Raw genomic sequence first — 23,271 nt, 5'->3', positions numbered from 1 at the left:
TTGAGGGACTGAGTTGCCTACTAATGCTAGTAGATCTTCTGTCATGTTCTTCTTAAGTCACGAGAGGGAGAGGAATGAAGAGCAAGAGTGATAAGGGATTCCACAGTCAGAGTATCAAACAGGTACTCTATTGCATTAAATGTGATTCCAGGATGGTAAGCTGTGTCCCTGATGCCAACGTCAATAATGCAATGAAGAAGCTGCAGGACAGTCATATGGGGAGGGTATCAACCAGACATAAATAGGAAGAGGGATGAGATACTGAAAGCAGATTTCAAGGAGCTTGAAAGGAAATTAAATTGCAAAACCTCGAGCAGTAATTAATCCCAGTGTCACAGGGGCAGAAGAACTACAGGATTAGATTAGACTTACAGTGTGGAAACAGGCCCTTCGGCCCAACAAGTCCACACCGACCCGCCGAAGCGCAACCCACCCATACCCCTACATTTACCCCTTTACCTAACACTATGGGCAATTTAGCATGGCCAATTCACCTGACCCGCACATCTTTGTGACTGTGGGAGGAAACCGGAGCACCCGGAGGAAACCCACGCAGACACGGGGAGAACGTGCAAACTCCACACAGTCAGTCGCCTGAGTCGGGAATTGAACCCGGGTCTACAGGCGCTGTGAGGCAGCAGTGCTAACCACTGTGCCACCGTGCCGCCCACAAACCGATTGATCGGTTGAATATGAGAAATATGTAGGAGAGAGAAGGCATCAGATTTCTGAGGAATTGGGACCTGTTCTGGGGCAGGTGGGACTTGTGATAACTGGATGTGCTATATCTTCACAGGACTGAGACTGATATTCGCCCAAAGAGATTTGATAATGCTGTTGGGGTGTGATTAAATTAGTCTGTCAGATTGAAAGGAACCTGAAGGGTAACCCAAATTGGAAGGAAGTAATGTTGATAACAGGAATTAGAAAAGCTGCTAAGGTGACTAGAAGATAGGAGAAATTCATCCGAGCATTGAGTATGTTCAAATGTGGAGTGATGTCAAAAAGGCAAAGTTAAAGGCACTCTACCTGAACGTATGCACCATTCACAAGAGATGATCTGAAGGCATAAATAGAGGCCCGATGGCTATGATTTAATTACCATTATAGAAACATGGTTGCATGGCGTCTATGACTGAAAATGTAATATTAAAATATTTTTGACATTTAGGAAGGTTACACAAAATGGAAAAGGAGGTTGAGTTGCACTGATAGTAAGTGATGATATCAGCACATTAGCAAGTAGACTTTGGATTGGAAAAGAAATTGATTGGAGCTAAGTGACAGCAGACACTGGTTAAAGTTATTTAAAGAACATCACGCAGTGGAGATAGGGTTTGATGTTAAATGGGAGATGGGAGAAGCATATATCATGGGACTCACCATATTCTTGGGAGATTTCAATCTGTCTACAGATTGGTAAAACAATTGAGCACAGCTACAGGGAATAAGTTTCAAGAGTGCATTAGTCAAGGTCATCTGCAGCAGTACACTGAGAGCCAGGTATTGGATAGATAATTTTAAATCTAGTATCAAATAATGAAAAAGGGCTAATTAATAACCATGATGTAAAATAATACTTTGAAAAGATTGGAAAGCAGCAAATAGAAATGGAAAATAACAAGGAAGAATGTAAAATAAGTATATGGGATCGGAAAAAAAAAATTAGTGACATTAAAAAAGACATAGCCTAAATTATTCACATGGTGATAAAAGGGCCTAACACGTGTTCAAGGAGACATGAAACTGATAGAGGATGCTTCATTTGGCAAGTCAATAGCCATTACTGTGAAAAGGATATGTAATGTTGCATGAAAAAAGTTCTTAAGCTTGGAAAAACTCCACATACTTCCAATTGTCAACACCAGTCAGAATTGCTACCCTTCCCCTTCCGAACTGATCAGTGAACAGGTAGCCTAATATTGCATGTGTCTGTGAGGAAATCTGCCTCTGGCAGCCCAGTATGAATATGGAGAAGATCTGAAGGCCAACATCTTCAAATCTTTGAGACCCTGTCTGTCTTCGAGCACAGAGATTATTTCTTTCATGTAGTTCAAACTGGATGCAAGTGCTTAGCAGTTTATACCATTAAGACTTCAATGCCCTTTCTACAATGAGGTGAACAAAATTGCAAACATCACTGTACTGTGACCTTAGCAGATGTTCACAACATTTTGGGTGTGTATATATGTTGTAATTAAGTAGTAATTGAAAATGTTACCTGTTCAGGACTAATTTCGATGGGTTCTTTCATAATGACCCAAGTGACACATTCAGTTTGAGGTGGAGAGGTCAGAGAGCCAGGGTATGTCCAGTAATCCGAACAAGATGGAATCATGCAGGCAGGATCAAAATTAAGGAATTCAATTGCTGCATCCTGCAGGTATGTACAAATAAATTACAATTTAGGTAATTAATGATACAGGATTTCCTCTTAAGATTCTTGACTATTCATGAGATTTGACAACTGAATTATTTGTTTTGTTACTGATGCTTCTGAAGACTACTTATCAAGTGGTTAACAATTTTAGGGATATATATTTTATATAAAATTTTAGGTTTCTTCTTCCTGTAATTAGGTAGAATGGACCATGAGTATTACAACCTTTTATACACAATGCACTGACATGACACTGCAAACATATCCTCATTAAAACTTGTAGCCATTACATGGAAGCAGAACACATAACTCATACTGCAGGAAATGCTTCTTTAGAATAATGATCATCACCAAGATTTGTACTTACATAGGGCCTTAAAATGTAAAGGCGATTTCCAGGAGAGTTTAGAAATTGAACTGGAACAGTCAGATAAGTACTGTGGTCTCAAGACCAAGTAGGAAATTAGGAAGGTACTCACCTCCTGACTCCCTAAAGCCTGTCAACCATCTAAAGGCACAAGTCAGAAGTATGATGGAATACTTCTCCCTTCCTTGCATGAGTGCAGCTTCAAGAACACTCAAGAAGCTTGACACCATCCAGGTCAAAGTAGCCACTTGACTGGCATCACATCTACCAACATTTACTCCCTCCAACATCAATGTTCAGTACAGTAGTGTGTACGATCTATGACAGAAACTGCAGAAATTCAGCAAGGCTCTTTGGAGAGCACCCTTGAAATCTATGACCTTTACATTTAGAAAGACAATGACAGAAGATACATGGGAATACCATCATCATATGTAAATCTGACATGGAAATCTATTAACAATTCCTTCAATTTTGATGTGATTAAATTCTGGAACTCTCTCCTTATGACACTGTAGATCTACCCAGCATATGGAATGCAGCGATTCTAGAGGGCAGCTCACAACTTCATTCTCAAAGGCAGTTAGACATAAGAAATAACTTGCTAGCAAATTCCACATCCCAAGCATGAATTAAAAAATTAGAGAGCAGTATTAGACAATGAGGCACATAACATGATATGAGAATTTCAGATGATTGAAAGCTTAGTCAAAATGTTGGGTTATAATGAATGTTACAGATGAAGAAGAGGTGGCAGAGAGGTAGAGAGGTCTAGAGTGTGAGTTCCAGAGCTCACAATCCATGAAGCCTAAGGCATGGCCATCATTGGTGGAACAAGTAAAATTGGGATGCAGAAGTAGACGAATGCAGACTCCAGCCAGTTCCACAAATGTTTTCATCTTAGAAAAGAGTCCAGTCAACCTACTGTGTGCATCAGCATCTTACTAAATTCATCACCCTATAATTCTTTCTTCGAGCACTAATTTTATTTAAGAGGATTTAGCGTAACATTTGGCACAAAAAAAAGGTGGGAGTGGGCGAGTCCTTTCTTATTGTCACTCCAGATTATTCTTCCACTAGTTGATTAGTTCTTTTAAATTCTGTTATGAAGAATTTTCAGATGACCGTCTAAAATACTGTAATGCTCTAATAAAACTTCCCTCCTCTTTCAAACAGCATCTCTCTTCTATGTACCAGTATTATGACCATAATATACGATGGGAGAGAAATTCTTCAGGAACCTTGGAACAAGACTTTGGATAATCACTAAACAAGGAATGGCTGAATTCATTGGACAAAGAATTAGTCGTTTCCCAAGCAAAAATGTTTTCCAGTACATCTACAATACTGATAATTACCTGACAATGCAGGAAATTATCCAAGAATGCCCTGTCCACAAAAGGTAGCAAAAGTTCTTTCCCAGTAATCTACTCTCAATCACCAAAGTGATGCAAGGAGTCATCAATGATGCTCTCAAACAGCACCGATTGACCAAAAGGCAATTTGGGCTCTGCCTTGATAGACTACATGACAGCTTTGGTTCAGATTAGATTACATTACTTACAGTGTGGAAACAGGCCCTCCGGCCCAACAAGTCCACACCGACCCGCCGAAGCGCAACCCACCCAGACCCATTCTCCGACATTTACCCCTTCACCTAACACTACGGGCAATTTAGCCTGGCCAATTCACCTAACCTGCACATTTTTGGACTGTGGGAGGAAACCGGAGCACCCGGAGGAAACCCACGCAAACACGGGGAGAATGTGCAAACTCCACACAGTCGTTCGCCTGAGGTGGGAATTGAACCCGGGTCTCTGGCACTGTGAGGCAGCTGTGCTAACCACTGTGCCACCGTGCCATGGACAAAAATTCAGAATCCCAGAGCAGAGATGAGAAAATGACTGACTGGCCTTGAAATTAAGGCAGCATTGTTACAAAATTAGCAAAGTGCTCTAGAAATAGGCCCAGATCTGCACTCAATATCCCAAGTGGTTAATCAGGGTTTTGTACAGCTGCAGCATACTTTCTGTATCCTTCATTAGCTTTCTTGATTATTTTCTGCACCTGTTTGTGGCATTTAAAGATGTCTAAACCTGAATTCCCATATCTCTCTGATAGTCATTGTATTTAACTTTATATCATTTAGGAAGTATTCTGATCTATCATTTTTGGGTTCAAAATGGAAAATCTTCCACTTGCTTATATTGAATTTCATCTACCACACTACTTTCCATTCACCCATTAAGGAATTGTACAGTACTGAAGAGATCCTTTTGCTCATCAAGACTAGACCGCCAAAAATATAGTATCTGCACTCATGCCACTTTCCTACACCAGGCACTTGGCCTTGAATGTTTGTGACACTTCTATTGCTTGTTCAAGTACTTTTTAGAAAGTTTTGAGCTTTCCAGTCTCAACTACCCTCCCAGGCAATTCCAGTCACCTACCACCCTATGGATGAAAAGGTTTTTCCTTAAATCTCCTCTAAATGTCTTACCTTTCACTTAAAAATTATGCCCTCTTGCTGTTGACTCTTTCACTAAGGGGAACAGCCCGTTCCTATTCACCCTGTCCATGCACTTCATATCTTAGACACCTTGACCAAGACCCCTTTAACCTTCTCTACTCCAAGAAATCAACTAGAGCTTACCCAGCCTATCATCAGAGCTGAAATTCTCCAGTGCAATTACATCCTTTCTAGTGTGGTAACCAGAAATGCACACAGTACGCCAGATGTTGCCTAACCAAAAATCTTCACAGCTCCCTGCCATGACTAATCCCTCTGTTCCTCTGAGTTTCCTAGTGTCTTGCCATTCATTGAGTATGCCCTCTGATAAATGTGAGGTATTGGAGTTTGGAAGAAGGAATAAGACGGAGTTAAATTCTACCTGCCACTAATCTACCCATCTAACCAATCCACAGATTGGCAAGAGGTTGGGGATTAGGAAATCTTATTGAGACGTTGCATAAGACTATATTGCATATACTTGATTTGAGAGTGCTGGATGTTAAAAATTCAGAGCAAGTCTATTACAATAAGTTCAATTTATTGCAAATTCGCTAATAACTTGAGGCTCTCATATGTAGCAAAAGAGATAAACCTTCATTATGCTAGTTTAAACTAGGAGAACATAGACTTTTTCTTATTAATGCAGTCTTATTTTTGGACCCCAATATCCATGACATAAAGGAGTTCCAGTGTAGTTGTCAAAAATGGAACATTATCTTGCACTGATGTTCTCATCTTAGTGAACACAAAAGAAAATTTAAACCATGGAATGAAGCCATTAATATTTGGTGTAAATATTAATTTTTCACTTTAACTGAAATACAAGTTAGACTCTGATTCTTAAGTAACAAAAATACAATCAGTTTTTCTATAAAGCAATGGTTGCATTCTTTTGCAATACTGTGTTATAGAAAATTCGCGCTTTAGAAACAGTGCTTGAAGTGTTGGTGATGTAATCGCATTACAGCCAACACACGTTCAAAAAATTTGCACTTTAGAAACAAACAATTTGTCAATCGTGTTACAGCAAATTTGTGTTGACCAAACGTGCATTATAGCAGAATGACCTATATTCGAATTGAATTGTTTCAGCATACTCTATTCAGGTTTCTGATCTGCACTACTCTTTTTTTCAAATTGAGGAAAACATGAATAATACCAAAGGTGCATAAATCCAACAGTGAAAATAAACAGAAAATTAGTTAAAAGGAATCACCTACCTTGTGTTTAACAGCTGGCAATGCATCAACAAGTTTCTGTAGTCGGTCGTGCCTTTTTCCAAGCTTTTAACAAAATAAAGAACTCAATCAAAAAAGTGTCCATTATACATAATTCTTTTAAATATTCTGTGGAAACTACTTTATTGTTGAAATTACATTCATAAAGTAGGACTTTTTTCCGCACCTTGGGGAATCCTAGCAATAGGCGAAAGAAAAGACTGGCAAATGCATTTGATACATAGATCTTGCCCAGTCCAAGAGACTGGAAGCGCGTGGAGTCTTCTAGAGTCAGGGTCATACAGCACGGAAACAAGCCTTTCAGTCAAACTTGTCCTAGCCAATCCGGCTTCCTACCTAAACTTGTTCCATTTTACTGCGTTTAGCCCATATTACTCAAAATCTTTCCTATTCATGTACCTAGTTAAAATTCTTTTAGATATTGTCAGTGTACCCACCTTTACCACTCTGCTGGCAGCTCGTTCCATATATGCCCCTCCGGTCCTTTTTAAATCTTTCCCCTTCCATCTTAAATTTATGCCCTCTAGTTTGGACTCACATACACTGGGGAAAAGACCATGACTATTCACTTTATTTATGCCCCTCATTAAACCAATTTTATATCCAATTGACCTATAAAGGTCTCCCCTCAGCCACCTACACTCGAGATAGAAGTCCCAGCTTATCCAGCCTCTTCTTGTAACTCAAACCTTCCAGTCTCAGTAACATCCTTGTAAATTTTTTTTCACCCTATTCAGTTTAATAACAACTTTCCTTTAACCTAACAACCAGAATTGTACATAGTACTCCAAAGTGGCCTTACCAATGTCTTGTACAACATAACATGATGTCCCAACTCCTGCACTCCAGTGCTTTAACTGATGAAGGCAAATGTGCTAAATACCTTTCCCAACACCCAATTACCTTTGACACCACTTTCTAGGAAGTACGTACCCCACACCCCTAGGTGCCTCTGTTCGACAACACACCCCAGAGCTCTACCATTAATTTTGTTAGTCCTGCCCTAGTTTGTCAAAACAAAATGCAACACCTTTGAGTGAAACTGAGATTCCTTGGCCCACTAGCCCAGTTGACCAAGATCCCATTGTGCTCTTTGATAACCTTTTTCACTGTTCACTACACTACCAATATCAGTGTGATCTGCAAACTTACTGACCAGGCCTCCTTTATTCTCATCAAAATCATTTAGAAAACATTGAACAACAGTGCACCCAGCACCGGCCCTTGCAGCACACTGTTGGTCACAGGCCTCCAGACTGAATAATAACCCTTTACCACGAGCCTCTGTTTCCTACCATCAAACCAATTTTATATCCAATTGACCAGCTCTTCCTGGATCCCTTACTAACCAATTTACCATGTTGAACTTTGTCGAAGGCCTTGCTAAAGTCCACTCATACAACATCTAATGCTCTGCTTTCATCTATCTTCTTGGTCACCTCTTCAAAGAACTCAAATCAAATTTGAGAGATACAATTTCTCAAGCACAAAGCTATGCTGACTCTTCTTAGTCAGTCCGTGCCTTTCCAAATGCATGCAGATCTGTCTTTCAGAATCTCCTCGAACAACTTACTCACCATTGACTTAAGATTCATTGGACTGTAGTTCCCTGGCTTTTCCTTGCAGCCTTTTTAAAATAATGTCACTCTACAATCTTTTGACACCTCACCCATGGTTGTTGATGACACAAGTATCTCTGCTAGGGGCCCTGCTATTTCTTCCCTAGCGTCCCACAATGTTCTGGGGTAACTTGCTCAGGTACTGAGAACTTATCTGTCTATATGCATTTTAAGACCTCCAGCACCACCTCTTCTTTAATGTATATTCTTTTCAAGACATTTTCCTGAGTTTCCTATCTTCCATATTTTTCACTACGATAAACACTGATGAGAAACATTTGTTTAAGATCTTACCCATAGGATCTTATCCTGTGGTTCCACACATACAGACTAGTTAATCTTTAATGAACCCATTGTCTCTTTAGTTATTCTTTTGCCCTTAATATATATGTATAATCTCTTTGGGTTCTCCTTATCCTACCTGCCAAATGATATCTCATGTCCCCTTTATTTCCCTTTTAAGTGTACTCCCATTCCTCCTCAAGGGATTCACTTGATTCCAGCTGTCTATATATGATATTTGCTTTTTTTCTTGATCAGAACATCAATACCTCTTGTCATCCAGTGTTTCCTACTCCTGCCAACCTTGCCCTTTACATAATAGGAACATGCTGGCCTAAACTCCTGTTATTTCAGTTACAAATCTTGATTGCAAATGATAGTGGCATCTTGGAGCACAAGTGTCAAATTGTTAGCTCTGCCTGGACTTTCTGTCCCAAGCCTAAGCACACAGCCTACCCAGAGGAAAACCTGTTTATGGAGTGTATCTAGGCCCCATTAATTCTCTGGGGTAGGGTAACCAATGCATGTCACAATTTTATAGGTACAGGACTGAGGTGATCACTATGTGTCAATGAAATGAAATGTACTGTCATGATTTGAGACAAGTAGTAATCCAAATCATCTGTAAATGCTAAATTATTTGACGTTACCTTTAGAAATACTCCTATAACAGCTAGGCCATCTTCAGACAAAATGGCTTCATCACTGTTGTTGCATTTTACTGGATTCCAGTGAACCAAATGAAGCTAAAATGCAAGAATAACAATCTGTTAAATCATGGTCTAATTGTGTATTGTACTGTTTCAATATTTCAGAATAACTAAAGATACCACTTAACACATTTTAAAAATAAAAGGAAACACAAAGGTCTGTTATATTCCAGTGCTTTCTTCCTTTTATAATAGAAAACTACAAAGGTTGTGTTGCAGAGTTGCAGAAGTTTAGTGTCAATTAACATCAGTGATGTACACATTCAGGGAGATAGCTAAAATTCTTCATTTCTGCCATGAGGAAATGTGAAATAACTCACTGCAGCTAGCATGAATACGATTGGTCAATTGACAGCCTTCTGTATCATAAATACGTCTGTGTTTCTATGTTAATGGTTAAATGATAAGTATTAAAGAAATTACCAATGTTACTCACCGTTATCTACAATTAATTTCTGAATCAGGATTCAAAAAGTTAATGTGATTCTCTCAATTCGTTATTAGCTTTGATCAATGTTGTCTTCTGACAATAGTCTTTTTGGATTACTCAGGAGTATATATAGACAGAAAAAATCTACAGATGTTGGAATCCAAAGTAGACAAGCAAGAGGCTGGAAGAACATAGCAAGCGAGGCAGCATCAGGAAGTGGAGAAGTCGACGTTTCAGGTATAACCCTTCTTCAGGAATGGAGGTGAGGGTAGGGAGAGCTGCAGACAGAGGGTGGGAGAGAAGGGTTATGGGTAGGGAGAGAGGCAGAATGGTGAAGTAGTGAATGGTGAATACAGGTAGTGAATACGACCTGGTTAGTCAATAGGAGGAATGAATCCAGTTGGTAGCTGGAAGGAAGGGTTGGTAGGAGGAATGCAAAGGAGGAGGTAGAGTTCGAAAGGGAGTTGGGGATGGGTGGGACAGTTATTTGAAATTGGAGAACTCAAATGTTGAGTCCTCTGGGCTGTAGGCTGCCCAGGTTCCTCAACCTAGTTTACTGCATCCAGTGCTCCTGATGTGGTCTTCTCTACATTGGTGAGACCAAATGTAAACTAAGGGAACATTTCACAGAGCACCTCAGCTGGGCCCCCAAGGGCCAGCCTGACCTCAAGGTCACCGCCATTTCAATTCCCCTTCCCATTCCCTCTCCAAAATGTCCATCCTAAGCCTTCTCCATTGTCACAGTGAATCAGACCGCAAACAGGAGGAACACCTTATCTTCCGCCTGGGCAGCCTACAGTCCAGAGGATTGAATGTTGAGTTTTCCAATTTCAAATAACCTCCATTCCCATTCCCTGACTCCATTCCCAGCCCCTGCCCCTCACTTCCATTCCTCTGATTGACCCTTCCTTCCAGCTACCGACTGGATTCATTCCTTTCATTGACCAACCTGGTCATACACACAACCTGTATTTACCTATCACTACCTCACCATTTTGCCCCTCTCCCCACCCATAACCTTTCCCCTACCTCTCTTTATCTGCAGTTCCCCCTAACCCCACCTCCACTCCTGAAGAAAGGTTACACTTGAAATGTCAAATTCCCCATCTCATGATGCTGCCTGGCTTGCTGTGTTCTTCCAGCCTTCTGCTTGGCTACCTCAAGTACAAAGCGACAGTGGTGGAATCCGCATCCAAGCTTGTCCTGCCTTTTGGATCTTGGGCAGTATTAAGAGGAAGAAATCACTGTTTTGTTCAATTTATCAGTTCAACCTTTCCAAACATTCTGGGCTATTATGAATTGCATTTTCGATTCAGAATTCTCAGAAACAAATACAGAATTACATCACGATACCTCTGCAGGGTACACTAGATTGTTGACAGTATGCTCTGATCCACGATCACTTTTTGAACCCCAGTGGAAATGAAATTGTTTCAATCTGTAGTGGTTCTTCAATGGTCCGCTACTAATAACTGCCGAAGAAAAAAGAGATAAAATTCCAGATTAGGTTTCTATTATGGGCTATACTTGTACAGATATTTGAAGCAAACGCATTTTGGTATTTAGCAGGCCATCTTTTTATTTACAGCCAATACATATTGTTGAATTTCCCTTTATTGGAGTTGTTCACAGGTAATCAGGGTCATGGAACATAGGTAAACAGAAAGACATAACACGTAATCATGGAAGTTAATTTCCATGGTAACAGTGTGCGTCACTTTTATCTTCTCTCCAAAGTACACATATCACTCAGGAATTGATCAGATAGTACTTACACATATTCTCCAACATCACTGCTCACTATTTTTATTAATTAACCTAGTTTCCTAACCAATTTGTTCAGAATGTAATTACACACCCATGGAGAGGTGGGATTTCAACTGGGCCTCTTGGTCTAGAGGTTGGGTCACTTCCACTGCGCCACAAAAGGGTCCCTCATTGCAGACTATCATTTCAAGAGCGGCAGAATAGTCAGCTGATTAACCATTACAAAATCACTTTTTAATACAAAATATCTTAGGTTCAATATATGAAAAAAACTGCACAGAGGACAGTATCCACTCATCAATCACCCTTTATTTACATGTGCATAGTACATTGACTGTGGCTAGCCAGCTCAAAGTCAGTCCCTGAAGTGAGGAGCTTCTGAATCCCCTGTTTATCGTCAGCCAGGGCTCCCTGATTGGCCAAGGTTAACATCTCCAATAAAAGGTGTCATAGACAATAAAATCCACCTGGTTTCAAACATTACAAATGCAATGGAGAATGAAACCTGGAACTTTCAACTGATTTGCAAGAGAGGATGAATTATTCTTAAAAATTAATCATCTCAAGTTTGCCACTAAAATCTGTTCCTAAATTACCTTCCTAAATGTGTGCAAATTTCTCTCAGGTTTCTTCAAAACTGTTCTCTTATATTTAAATCAAGATTTTAAAAACACAGCTAACTTTCCTCTTTATGCTGCATGCCTTCTTTAAATAACTCGTGCTACATCAGTAACAATAAAGATTTCCTGAGGAAATTACATTGAGGAGGCTGTTTTGTGCCTGACTACTGAAGATTGGTGTTTATTTGAATAGACACTTCTGGAGAGACTCGAGCCAGGATTTTTCTTGCTGCTTCATTCAGCTCCACTCAAGTATGCCATATACTGAGTGTGCAATTCTCAATGTGAAGCTTTGACTTGATGGAAAGAGAGCAGAAGGAAGAATTTAGGTTGGAGGCACTTAGATTAAGATACCACCAAAGATATATTTTCTTACAACTAAAAGCCTGCCCTTCTCAATTTTCATATCGGCTTTGATTTCAAAGTTAGTGTCCCAACAGAAAGCAAAGAGGGCACAAACATTTTGAAACATAGGCAAACCATTGTTAACACCTCCTAGGATGTGTTAATGTTGACCAGCACTAGAAAAACACCACTTTCTCATCCTGCCTACAAAACACAGCCAGTACATGGAAGCATGGGAATTTGAATTTGCTCTCATTAAAAATGAAAAGGTTTGGAAGACATTTTATTGGTAGTTTAAAATACTTTTTGGCTTCTTAATAATTTGAAAGTGCTTGTGGTGTCTATGTAACTTCTGAAATCTTAAGGGGCTTTAGGCAACACACTACTTTCCTGCATCAGTTTCTTTCTGATAACTCTGCTCTAGGGAGAGAAAGACGACGATACAACTGGCAGCAGTAACACATTGAAGGAGCATACAGAGATGTTGGGACATCATTAAAAAAAAGTCAAATTTATGGCAATCTTTATACTTTAATTATTTTTGCAGGGGCAATTAGAAACAGCAGAAGAGCACAAAGAGTTTCCATTTTGCGCGCTTTCCAGATACAGTGCATGATTGGGGACTGCAGCATCATGGTTTATGATGTTCTATCAAATATGATCAGACCAAAGAAGTAGGCCACACTCTGACATATCTATTTGATTAGTGCTTGAAATGTATGTTCACTTGTCAAAAAGGAAAATATTATAAACAATAAAGAACATAAACTGGTGGATGAGCTAACTTGCAATCCTTCAGCCATTAACGAGAGCAGATGTTCCCAGCCACTATAAAGAGCTGAAGATCCTAATTAGCTTTATTAATGATGAAGTATTTGGTGATTTTGATCTGGCTGAATGAAGTAAGGCCTTGCATCAATTTTTCCTCCTGCTAACACTGACTTCGAAGAACCATTGTGACGTTCCTGTATTTATAGTCACTGGCTGAATACATTGCACATCACAATGCATCCCTTTTCAGGGTTTCTCTACAATACAATTGATATCAGGGCAAATAGGAGAGACTGAGCAATTATATCAGCATGTGCAAGCACCATCTGAAATATGCCTATTTTGAACAATTGGGGGAAATTCAGGAAGAAACACTAGGTAAAACAAGAAGTTGAATTATCAGCAGATATATAGCAAGGGAAGAAAAGGAGGGTTACTATGGAACTCACTAAGTCATATTTTACAATACTTTGATCTCAACACATACTCCCTAATTATCTTCATTGGGAAACACAGCAGTGTACAGCAGCATGACATGATTAATAATCCAGAAGCCCAGGCTAATGTTCTGGGGAAATGGTTTCATATCCCAACACGGCTGATGGTGAAATTTAAATTCAAGAAAACCTGGGAATTAAAAGGTAGTCTAATGGCTACCATATAACCAATGTTGATTGTGGTTAAAAACCCATTTGGTTCACTAAGGTCCTTTATGAAAAGAAATCTGCTATCTTTAATTCCTCTAGTCGATATGTCTAGAAATGCAGCAGTGTTACTAAATTCTCAATTATCCTGGAAAGGATACAGGACCCCTTACAGTAATCCAATGTGGGACAAAATAAAAAGAATACAATGTTTAGTTTTGTGATAATGGGGTGGCGATAATCATGGGTGACTTTAATATACATATAAACTGGGAAAATCAGATTGACCATAGCCTGGATAAGGCATTCATGTTATCCCTGAAAAGGTAGTTTCTAGAGCAGCACCTTTTGCAATCAGCCTGAGAGCACATTATATTAAACTTGCATTATGTAATATAGCATGATTGATTTATCACCTGGTATGGTAACATGTTACATCTAGTTTGAAGGAGAAGATTGTGTCTTAGACTACTGTTTTAAATTTAAAATTAGAGTAACGATGTGGGCATGTAAGATGAGTGAGCTGAAGTGAACTGGCATATTAGCCTAGGGGATAGACCAATAGACATGGCGAACAATTAGGGAATAGTTCAGAAAAATCAACAAATATACTCCTACTTAAAAAAAAACCAGTCTAGGGAAGACTCACTATCTGTGGTTAACTAAAGAGATGAGCAAAAGCATCAGAAATAAGGAAAAAGCATGCACCTGCGCAAAAGATTTATGACAGGCCATATGATTGGGTAGAATTTCAAAACAACACAGAATGACAAAAAAGGTTAATCAGGAGGAAAAGATTACAATATGAAAGAAAATTTACTAGTAATGTAAAAACAGACAGCAAATATTTGTACAAACATTTAAAAAGAAAAAGTGCTGGTCATCAAGAGAGTGAGAACAGGCGAGTTAACAGCTGATAATAAAGAAATGGAGAATGAAGTAAACTAATATTTTGCTTCTTTCTTCACTCTAGACAATATGAAGGAAAACTTCCAGTCACAGCTATAAATCAGGAGGAAGAAGGGTGAGAGGAAGTCAGCAAAATTGCAATCATGAGAGAAAGGTTATTAAACAAACTGATGGACCTGTGGGCTGACAAATCTTTAAGTTCAGATGGACTTCATCCTAGAGTCTTTAAACAGTCTCTGAGGTTGCAGATTTAGAACAGGGTTGTGAAAGCATTGCAGCTAAATTCACCGATAACAGCAAGATAGATAGAAAAATATGTTGTGAGGAATACATAAGGAACTTTCAGACGCATAAACTTAGGTTAGTGAGAGGACAGAAATCTAGCAAATGGGGTGTAATGTGGGAAAATGTGATGTTATGACTGGCAGAAAGAATGAAAAAGCAAATTAATCCTTAAATGCACAACAAATGCAGAAATCCAAGGTGCAGAAGGATTTTAGTGTTCTAATGCACTGTTTTAATTCATGGTGAGATGTGGGTATCATTGGCTGCACCTGCATTTATTGCTTGTCCCTAATTGCCCTTGAGAAGGTGGTGGTGAGCTGACTTCTTAACTGCTGCAATTAACTTGAGTCATAAAAAGTTAGTATGGTGGTTCAGCTGTAATCATGGTGATGGTCCAGTGGTATTATCACTAGAATATTGATCCAGAGACCCAGATAATGTTCTGGGAGTACAGGTTCAAGTCTCGCCATTGCAGATAGCGGAAACTGAATCCCACAAAAGTCTGGAATTAAGAGTCTAATGATGATCTTGAAATAACTGTCAATTGTTAGAAAAACCCATCTGGTTCACTAATGACTTTTAGGAAAGGAAATCTACCATCCTTATCTGGTCTAGCCTATATTGACTCCTGACCCACAACAATGTGGGTGACACTTTACTGCCCTCTGGGGCAATTAGAAATGGGCAGTAAATGCTGGCCTGACCAGTGATGCCCACATCCTATGAATGATTAAAAAATGGAATTGAACATTAAAAAAAAGGATAAAGACAAAAACTGGAAATCTGAAACAAACATAGAATGCTTAGCAGGCTTGGCAGCATCTGTGGAGAAGACAGCAGCATTAACATTTCAAATCCGGTGTGACTCTTCTTCAGAGCATAAAAATAAGGATGCTATGTTTCACATATTGAATACTGTTGAGGATTTGGTTTACTTAATTAAAAGGATGTAAATGCATTAGAGGCAGCTCAGATATAGCAGGCAAAATAATATTTTTCAGTGGATCTCGGTACATGTGACAATAATTAATAAATCTGCTCTTTTGATTTAATTTGAGACAAACAAAAATTGCAAGAAAAACTCAGCAGGTCTGACAACATCTATGCAGCAAAATCAGAATTAACGTTTTAAGCAGAGTTCTGTGGAAGAATCATTCGTCCCAAAATCTTCAGAGATGCTTCTGGACCTTTTGGGCTTTGCCAGCATTTTCTATTTTTGTTTTGGATTTACAGCAACCACAGTTCTATCAGTTTTTATTTGAGCAGATTTATTAGATTGATATCTAGAGTAAGCAGGTTGCTTTAAAGGTTGGACAGGCGTTTCTTGTTTCCACTAGAGTTTAGAAATGTGAAGGGTGACTTGACTGATCTCAAATGTTCTTGACTAGATAAATATAGAAAAGATGTTTCCACTTGTGGGTCAGTCCAAAACTAGGCAGCACTATTTTAAATTAGGGTTTGTCCTTTCAGCACAGAGGAGGTGAGAAGAAATCTTTTCTTTCAAGCTGTGAGACTTTGGAACCATCTGTGTCAGAAGGAGGTAGAAGCAGAGATGATGAAACGTGGGTAGCTTGTTGTTAGGAAGTAGAATCAAAAGGTTATTGGGGCAAGTGGAAATGTAACATTTGAGACACAAATGAATCAATTATTATCATATTGAATAGCAGATCAGGAGAGAGGGCACAAATGGACCACCCACTGCTCTTACTTAGGATGTTGGTATGTTTGTACATCCTCCAAAATGGACTAGCAAGCCACTCATCACCACTAACTGCCAGTTGTGTCATACTACTACAAAACCTGATGAATGTAATAAAACTGATGGACCATCTGGCATTGATCTAAGCACTGAAAAAAACACAGCATAAACAATATTGTTGAGGTTCCAAAGTCCTTCCGTCATTTGGGTGTTTGTGCCAAAATTAGGAGAGCTGTCCCACAGATTAGTAAACACAGTGTCAGACAATGCTGCAGACACCTCCATCTCCATATCATATAAAGGACAGACCCATCACTCTGGGAGCAGCGATCCTGAGAAAACGTTTTTGCACTGAACATACCTCAGAGCCAATTGGGGTACATAGAATTTGCAGCTACAATGCGGCAAAGCAGCTTAGAGGGAATGTCACCCGTGAGTCCTCAACAATAATTCCGGACTCAGTGAAATCTCAAGGACTCAGGTCAAACACTAGGCGTGGTCACAAAATTCTGGGTGGAGTGGCTTCAATGCTCATCACAAAGTGTGGATCAGTAGCACCACTACTGACTGAACTGGCAAAGTTCTAAAGGACATACCTGCTGGACTGGGAAAAATCAACCTAACTTTCTATTCACTAATCTACCTATTACAGTTGGGTCGATCCATGATTACTGGCAGAAGGAATCTCAGCTCTAGGAAATATAAAGTCCCATCTTCATGGTGTATCATATTATTTCTGTTTTTATGACATAGCCAACTCAAATCAGCCTCCCTATTCTTCTATTCACAACACAGTAAACTTAAAATACTCCATGACCCTCAAAATTAACCCCAATGGTTTTGAACCAGATTTCTAAAAGAATAACCAGTACTAGATTCGATGAATAACTATTACCAGACACCAGGTTTATAGCATAAACCAATGATTCAACAATTTGCTTATAACACAGTCATTTTAGCAGAGCAATATTAAACCAAAGTTATAGATCTAATGTCTAAGATTGAAACCCAATCTTCTTAAATCCAGCTGCACCTTTATACAAAGGCAGACAGAGAGAAACTGTTAAGTGATTTATAACAAGTACCATTTGTGTCACACAATGTCAGGCAATGACCATCACCAATCAGTGACAAGTTAACCATCAAGCTTTGACATTGTTACCATCACTGAATCCCCCATTATCAACATTCTGGGGGTTATCATTTACCAGAAAAGCCTTGGACTTGCCACATAAACCTGGTGGTTCCAAGAGCAGATCAGAGGCTAGGAATACTGTGGGTGAGTAACTCACCTTCCAAATCCCCAAAGTCTGTTCAGCATCTACAAGGCTCAAGGCAGGAACGTGATGGAATACGCCCCACTTGCCTAGGTGAGTGCAGCTCCAATAACACTCAAGAAGCTTGACACCATCCAGTACGATGCAGACCACTGGATTGGCACTACATCCACAAGCATCCACTCGCCCCACCACTGATGGTCAGGAGCAGCAGTGCATGCTATCCATAAAATGCACTGCAGAAAATCACCAAAGATCCTCAAACAGCACCTTCCAAACACCCAACCATTTCAAATTACAAGGGCAAGGGCAGCAGTTGCATGAGAACTCCACCACCTTCAAGATCCTCTCCAAGCCATTCACCATCTGACTTGGAAATACATCGCGGCTCCTTCACTGTTGCTGGATCAAAATCCTGGAATTCCCTTCCTTAAGGCGTATGGGTTAACCCACAGCAAGCGGATTGCAGAGGTTCAAGAAGTCGGCTCACCACCACCTTCTCAAGGGCAACTAGAGACAGCCTATAAATTCTGGCGAGCAAGCTGCGCCCACATCCCACAAATGAATTTTAAAAATATCAGAAGCAAAGAAAATGTGACGTAACTGGCCATTTCATTTAAGCAGATTCTATGATTCATAACATTATCAGCCGAGCTGATTATATCTTGTTTGATTTCAGATGATATTGATACAAACAAATCTTTTCAAGTAGGCCCCAAAAAATATGCATTTCATTTTTATATCTGAGATTTAATCCTCTGAACTTTCAATAAGTTGATAATGAGAGGACAACCAGGGAGAAATCAAACCATCTTGCTGTTTTTGAAGGCAGCATCCTTCTGCCAGATTGTGGGATCTCCCTCTGCTAGGCTGAGGATACATGTTGTTTCTTGCATCAGGAGAAACGTCATTAATGGGAACCAGAGAGAAGCTTCCAGAGAGACTATTAATCGAGAAACTCAGCTAATGTTCAGGGATCTGGGTTCTAATCCAGCCACAGCAGGTAATGGAATTTGAATTCAATAAAAAATCTGAATTAAGAATCTATTGATGCCATAAAACTATGTGGATCATTAACAACAGCAAGATCATGATCCAATAAATCTGCCACCCCTTGGCCAGCATATCCCTCACTCAACAATTACCATCAACCCTGGGGATCAATCTCTGTTCAATGGAGAATGCAGGAGGGCATGCTAGGACCAGCACCAGGCATACATAAAAATAACTTTCCAATCTGATGAAGCTACCAACAGGACTACTTGTTTACCAAACAGTATAAGCAGCAAAGATCTGCTGTTATTAATGGCAGTGATCATTGAAACAACTCACTGGCCCGACAAATATGCCATCCTCAAGGATGGGGTAGCCAAGCACACAAGTGCAGAAGATAAGGCAGAAACAATTGAAGTTATCTTCAGCCAGAACTGCTGAGTAAATGATCCATCTCAGCTTCTTCTAGTGATTCCCAACATCACAGATGCCAGTCTTCTGCTAATTTGATTCACTCCAAGTGATATTGGAATTATTTGAGGTGCTGAATACTGGAAAGGCTATGGGACCTGAAAACATTCTGACAATAATATTGAAGACTTGTGCTTGAACTCACCACACCCCTAAGTCAGACTGTTACAATACAGTTACAACACAGGCATCTACCCAAAGCAGAAAATTGTTCAAGTATGTCCCGTATATAAAAAACAGGACAAGTTCAACTTGGCCAATTACTACTTCATCAGTCGACTCTTGATCATGAGTAAAGTGATGGGAGGTGTAATCAACTATACTATCAAGCAGCACCTACTTAGTAACAACCTGCTCGTTGACACCCAGTTTGGATTCATTCAGCTCTTGACCTTATTACAGCCTTGATTCAAACATGGCCAAAAGAGCCGAATTCTGAGAGGTGAGGTGAGAGTGGCAGCCCTTGACATCAAGACTGCATTTCAGGAAGTGTGGCATCAAGAAGCCCTGGCCAAACTAGACTCCATGGCAATTAGGGGACCAATTCTTCACTGATTGCAGTTATATCTGGCACATAGGAAGATGTTTGTGGTTGTTGGAGGTCAGTCATCACAACTCCAGGACAGCTCTGCAGGAGTTCCTCTTGGTAGTATCTTATGTGCAAATATCTTCAATCACTTCAATCATCTTCCCTGCACTGTAAATGGAAATGCTCACTGATGACTGCACAATGTTCAGCACCATCTGAGACTCCTCAGATACTGAAGGAGTCAATGTCCAAATGTAGAAGACCTGGATAATATTCAGGCTTGGCCCGTCAATTAACATTCACTCCACACAATTGCCAGGCAATGACCATCACCAATAAGAGATTGAATGCCCCTTGACATTCAATGGTATTACCATCATTCAATCTCACACTATCAAAATCTTCACAGGTTACCATTGACCAGAAACTCAACTGGACTCACTATTTAAATACAATAGCTACAAGAGTAGGTCAGAAGCTAAGAACTGTGCAGCAAGTAACTCATCTTCTGACTCCCCAAAGCCACGTCCACTAATTAAAAGGCACAAGTGATGGAGGTGATGAAGTAATTCCCCCCCCGCCCCCATTTGCCTAAATGAGTGCAACTCCAACATTTAAAGAAGTTTGACACCATACTCAACAAAGGAGCCCGCATGATTGGCACCACATCCACAAACATCCACTCTCTCCACTACTGACACTCAGTAGCAGCAGTGTGTTCTCTCTACAAGTTGCACTAGAGCAATTCCCCAAAGATCCTCAAACATCTTCCAAACTCACGACCACTCCCCTAGAAGAACATCAATGGCAGATATGTTAATATATTAACACTGCTGTTAACAGTGGGAAAGAAGATGTTCTTGAATCTTTTGGTTTTCACAATTAAACTAGTCTAATTTGTCTGCATTTATTCCACATCCCTCCATGATTATCTCATCCATGTATTTAAATTTTTCTTCAATGACAAAATTGTACTTGCTTCAGCTACTACCTCTGAACACTCACTACCCTCTGTGTGAAAAAAATGGCGCTCTGGACCCTTTTCGTATCTCTCTCCTCTCACCTTAAACCTATGTCCTCTAAATTTAGACTCCCCTATCTATGCTTCTCATGATTTTACAGATCTCTATAAAGTCACCCTTAAATCTCCTATGCTCCAGGGAAAAAAGTCCCAGTCTATCCAACCTTACCTTATAACTCAAATCTTCAAATCCAGGTTGCATCCCAGTAAATCTTTTCTGAACTCTTTCTAGTTTAATACTATCCTTTTTATTCAGTTGTCCAGAACTGCATGCAGTAAGTATGTGAACATGCCCTCACCAAACTCATGCACAGCTGAAATAAAATGTGCTAACTCATATTCAGGGTTCTGATGAAAGCAAGCATGCTGAAAGCCTTCTTCACCTGTCTACCTGTAACTCTACTTTCAAGAAGCTTTGAACTTGTACCCCTAGATCTCTATTCTCTCTAAAGTTTCTGTGCAAGTATAGCCTTGGTTCGACACACCAAAATGCAACATTCTACCTTGACCTAAATTAAACACTATTACCATTCCTCAGCCCACTTGTCCAGTTGAACAAGATAACTTTCTTCAATGTCCACTATACCACCAATCTTGGTGTCATCCATAAATTTACTAAACGTACTTCCTAAATTCTCATCCAAATCATTTATATAAATAATGATTGCTGTGACACACCACTGGTCACAGGCCTCGAATCTGAAAAACAGCTCTCTATCACCACCCTGTCTTCTACTGTCAAGGAATTTGCCAGGATTGAAGGGTTTGAGTTCGATGGAGAGGCTAAATAGGCTGGGGCTGTTTTCTCTGGGAGCATCAGAGGTTGAGGGATGACCTTATAGAGGTTTATAAAATCATGAAGGGCATGGATAGAGGAAATAGACTAGGTCTTTTCTCTGGGGTGTGGGTGTCCAGAACAAGAAGGCATAGGTTTAGTGTGAGAGGGGCAAGGTTTACAAGGGACCTAAGGGGCAACGTTTTCACGCAGAGGGTGGTGTGTGTATGGAATGAGCTACATGAGGAAGTGGTGGAGGTTGGTACAAATACATTTAAAAAGGCATCTGGATGGATATATGATTAGGAAGGGTTTAAAGGGAGATAGGCCAAGCGCTAGCAAATGGGACTAGATTAGTTTAGGGTATCTGGCCAGTATGAACGAGTTGGACAGAAGGGTGTGCTTCCATGCTGTACATCTCGATGACTCTAAGTCAATATTTTTTTCAATTGACCAGCTCCCCCTGGATCTCGTGAGATTTAACCTCGCTCAACAACCTACCATGCGGTACCTTATCAAAGGCCTTGCTGAAGTCCATGTAGACAATGTCTATCACACTGCCTTCATCTTTCTTGGTCATCCCAGTTGCCATACCAAGCTGTGATACATCCTGGCAGGATGCTTTCTATGGTGCCTCTCTAAAGATTGCTAGGAATCATTGTGGACATGCTGAATTGCCTTAGCATTCTGAAGAAGTAGAGGCATTGGCATGCTTACTTGACTGTGGATGGACCAAGATGGATTGTTAGTCATATTTACTCCTAGGAACTCGAATCTTTCAACAACCTCCACCTCAGCACCACTTATACAGACAGGGGCATTTCCCCCACTCCATTTCCTGAAGTCGATGAAGAGTTCCTTCATTTTGTTGACATAGCTCTCCGTTTTCTTTACTCTGTCTCATCGTTGTTTGAGATCTGACCCACTACAATGGTGTCATCAGCAAATTTGTCAATGGAGTTAGAGCTGAGTTTTGCTGCACAGTTTTGAGTGTATGAGGAGTACAGTAAGTGGTTGAGTACGCGGTCTTGCAGGGCACTGGTGTCGAAAATTATCGTGGAGGAGGTGTTATCGTCTATCTGACCCACCAAAATACAGCACCTTACATTTATCTAAATTAAACTCCATTTACTATTCCTCAGCCCACTTGTCCAGTTGATTAAGATCTCACTGCATTCCCAGATAACCTTCTTCAGTCCAATATGCCACCAATCTTGGGGTCATCTGCAAACTTAGTAACCATACCATCTAAATCCTCATCCAAATCATTTACGTAAATGATGAATGACAGTGGACACAGTACCAGATTATGGACCCAAATTGCATACTGTGGGTAAGGAAGTCAAGGAGGCAGTTGCAAAACGGGGAGCAGAGTCATAGGTCTCAGAGACTGGAGATGAATTTTGGAATTATGGTGTTGAAGGTGGAGCAAAAATAAAGAAACAGAAGTCTGACAGAGGTGTCCGTGTTATCCAAGTGTTCCAGGGATGAATGTAGAGTGAGGGAAATGGCGTCTGCTGTGGACTTATTGTGACAGCAGGTAAATTGTAGTAGATCCAAGGAAATCTGGGATGCTGGAGTTGACCTGTGCCACTACTAACCTCTTGAAGCACTTTTTTTTTAAAAA

The 23,271-nt window shown here is 40.0% G+C and overlaps 1 protein-coding gene across 1 annotated transcript in view; it reads right to left on the bottom strand.

Moving 5' to 3' along the window:
- Positions 1-23,271, bottom strand: part of ca5a (carbonic anhydrase Va) — a 40,267-nt gene that overhangs the window by 10,696 nt on the left and 6,300 nt on the right. Inside the window, exons 3-6 of the mRNA XM_060838059.1 lie at positions 10,892-11,010; positions 9,049-9,144; positions 6,480-6,542; positions 2,222-2,377 (exon numbers count right to left, since the gene is read on the bottom strand). Coding sequence (XP_060694042.1) covers positions 2,222-2,377; positions 6,480-6,542; positions 9,049-9,144; positions 10,892-11,010 — 434 coding nt within the window. The remainder of the gene's footprint in view (positions 1-2,221; positions 2,378-6,479; positions 6,543-9,048; positions 9,145-10,891; positions 11,011-23,271) is intronic.

The sequence above is a fragment of the Hemiscyllium ocellatum genome, chromosome 17 (assembly GCF_020745735.1).
Source record: "Hemiscyllium ocellatum isolate sHemOce1 chromosome 17, sHemOce1.pat.X.cur, whole genome shotgun sequence".
NCBI lineage: Eukaryota > Metazoa > Chordata > Chondrichthyes > Orectolobiformes > Hemiscylliidae > Hemiscyllium > Hemiscyllium ocellatum.
The sequence above is the reverse complement of the archived record's forward strand: the minus strand, read 5'-3'. Positions and strand labels throughout refer to the sequence as shown.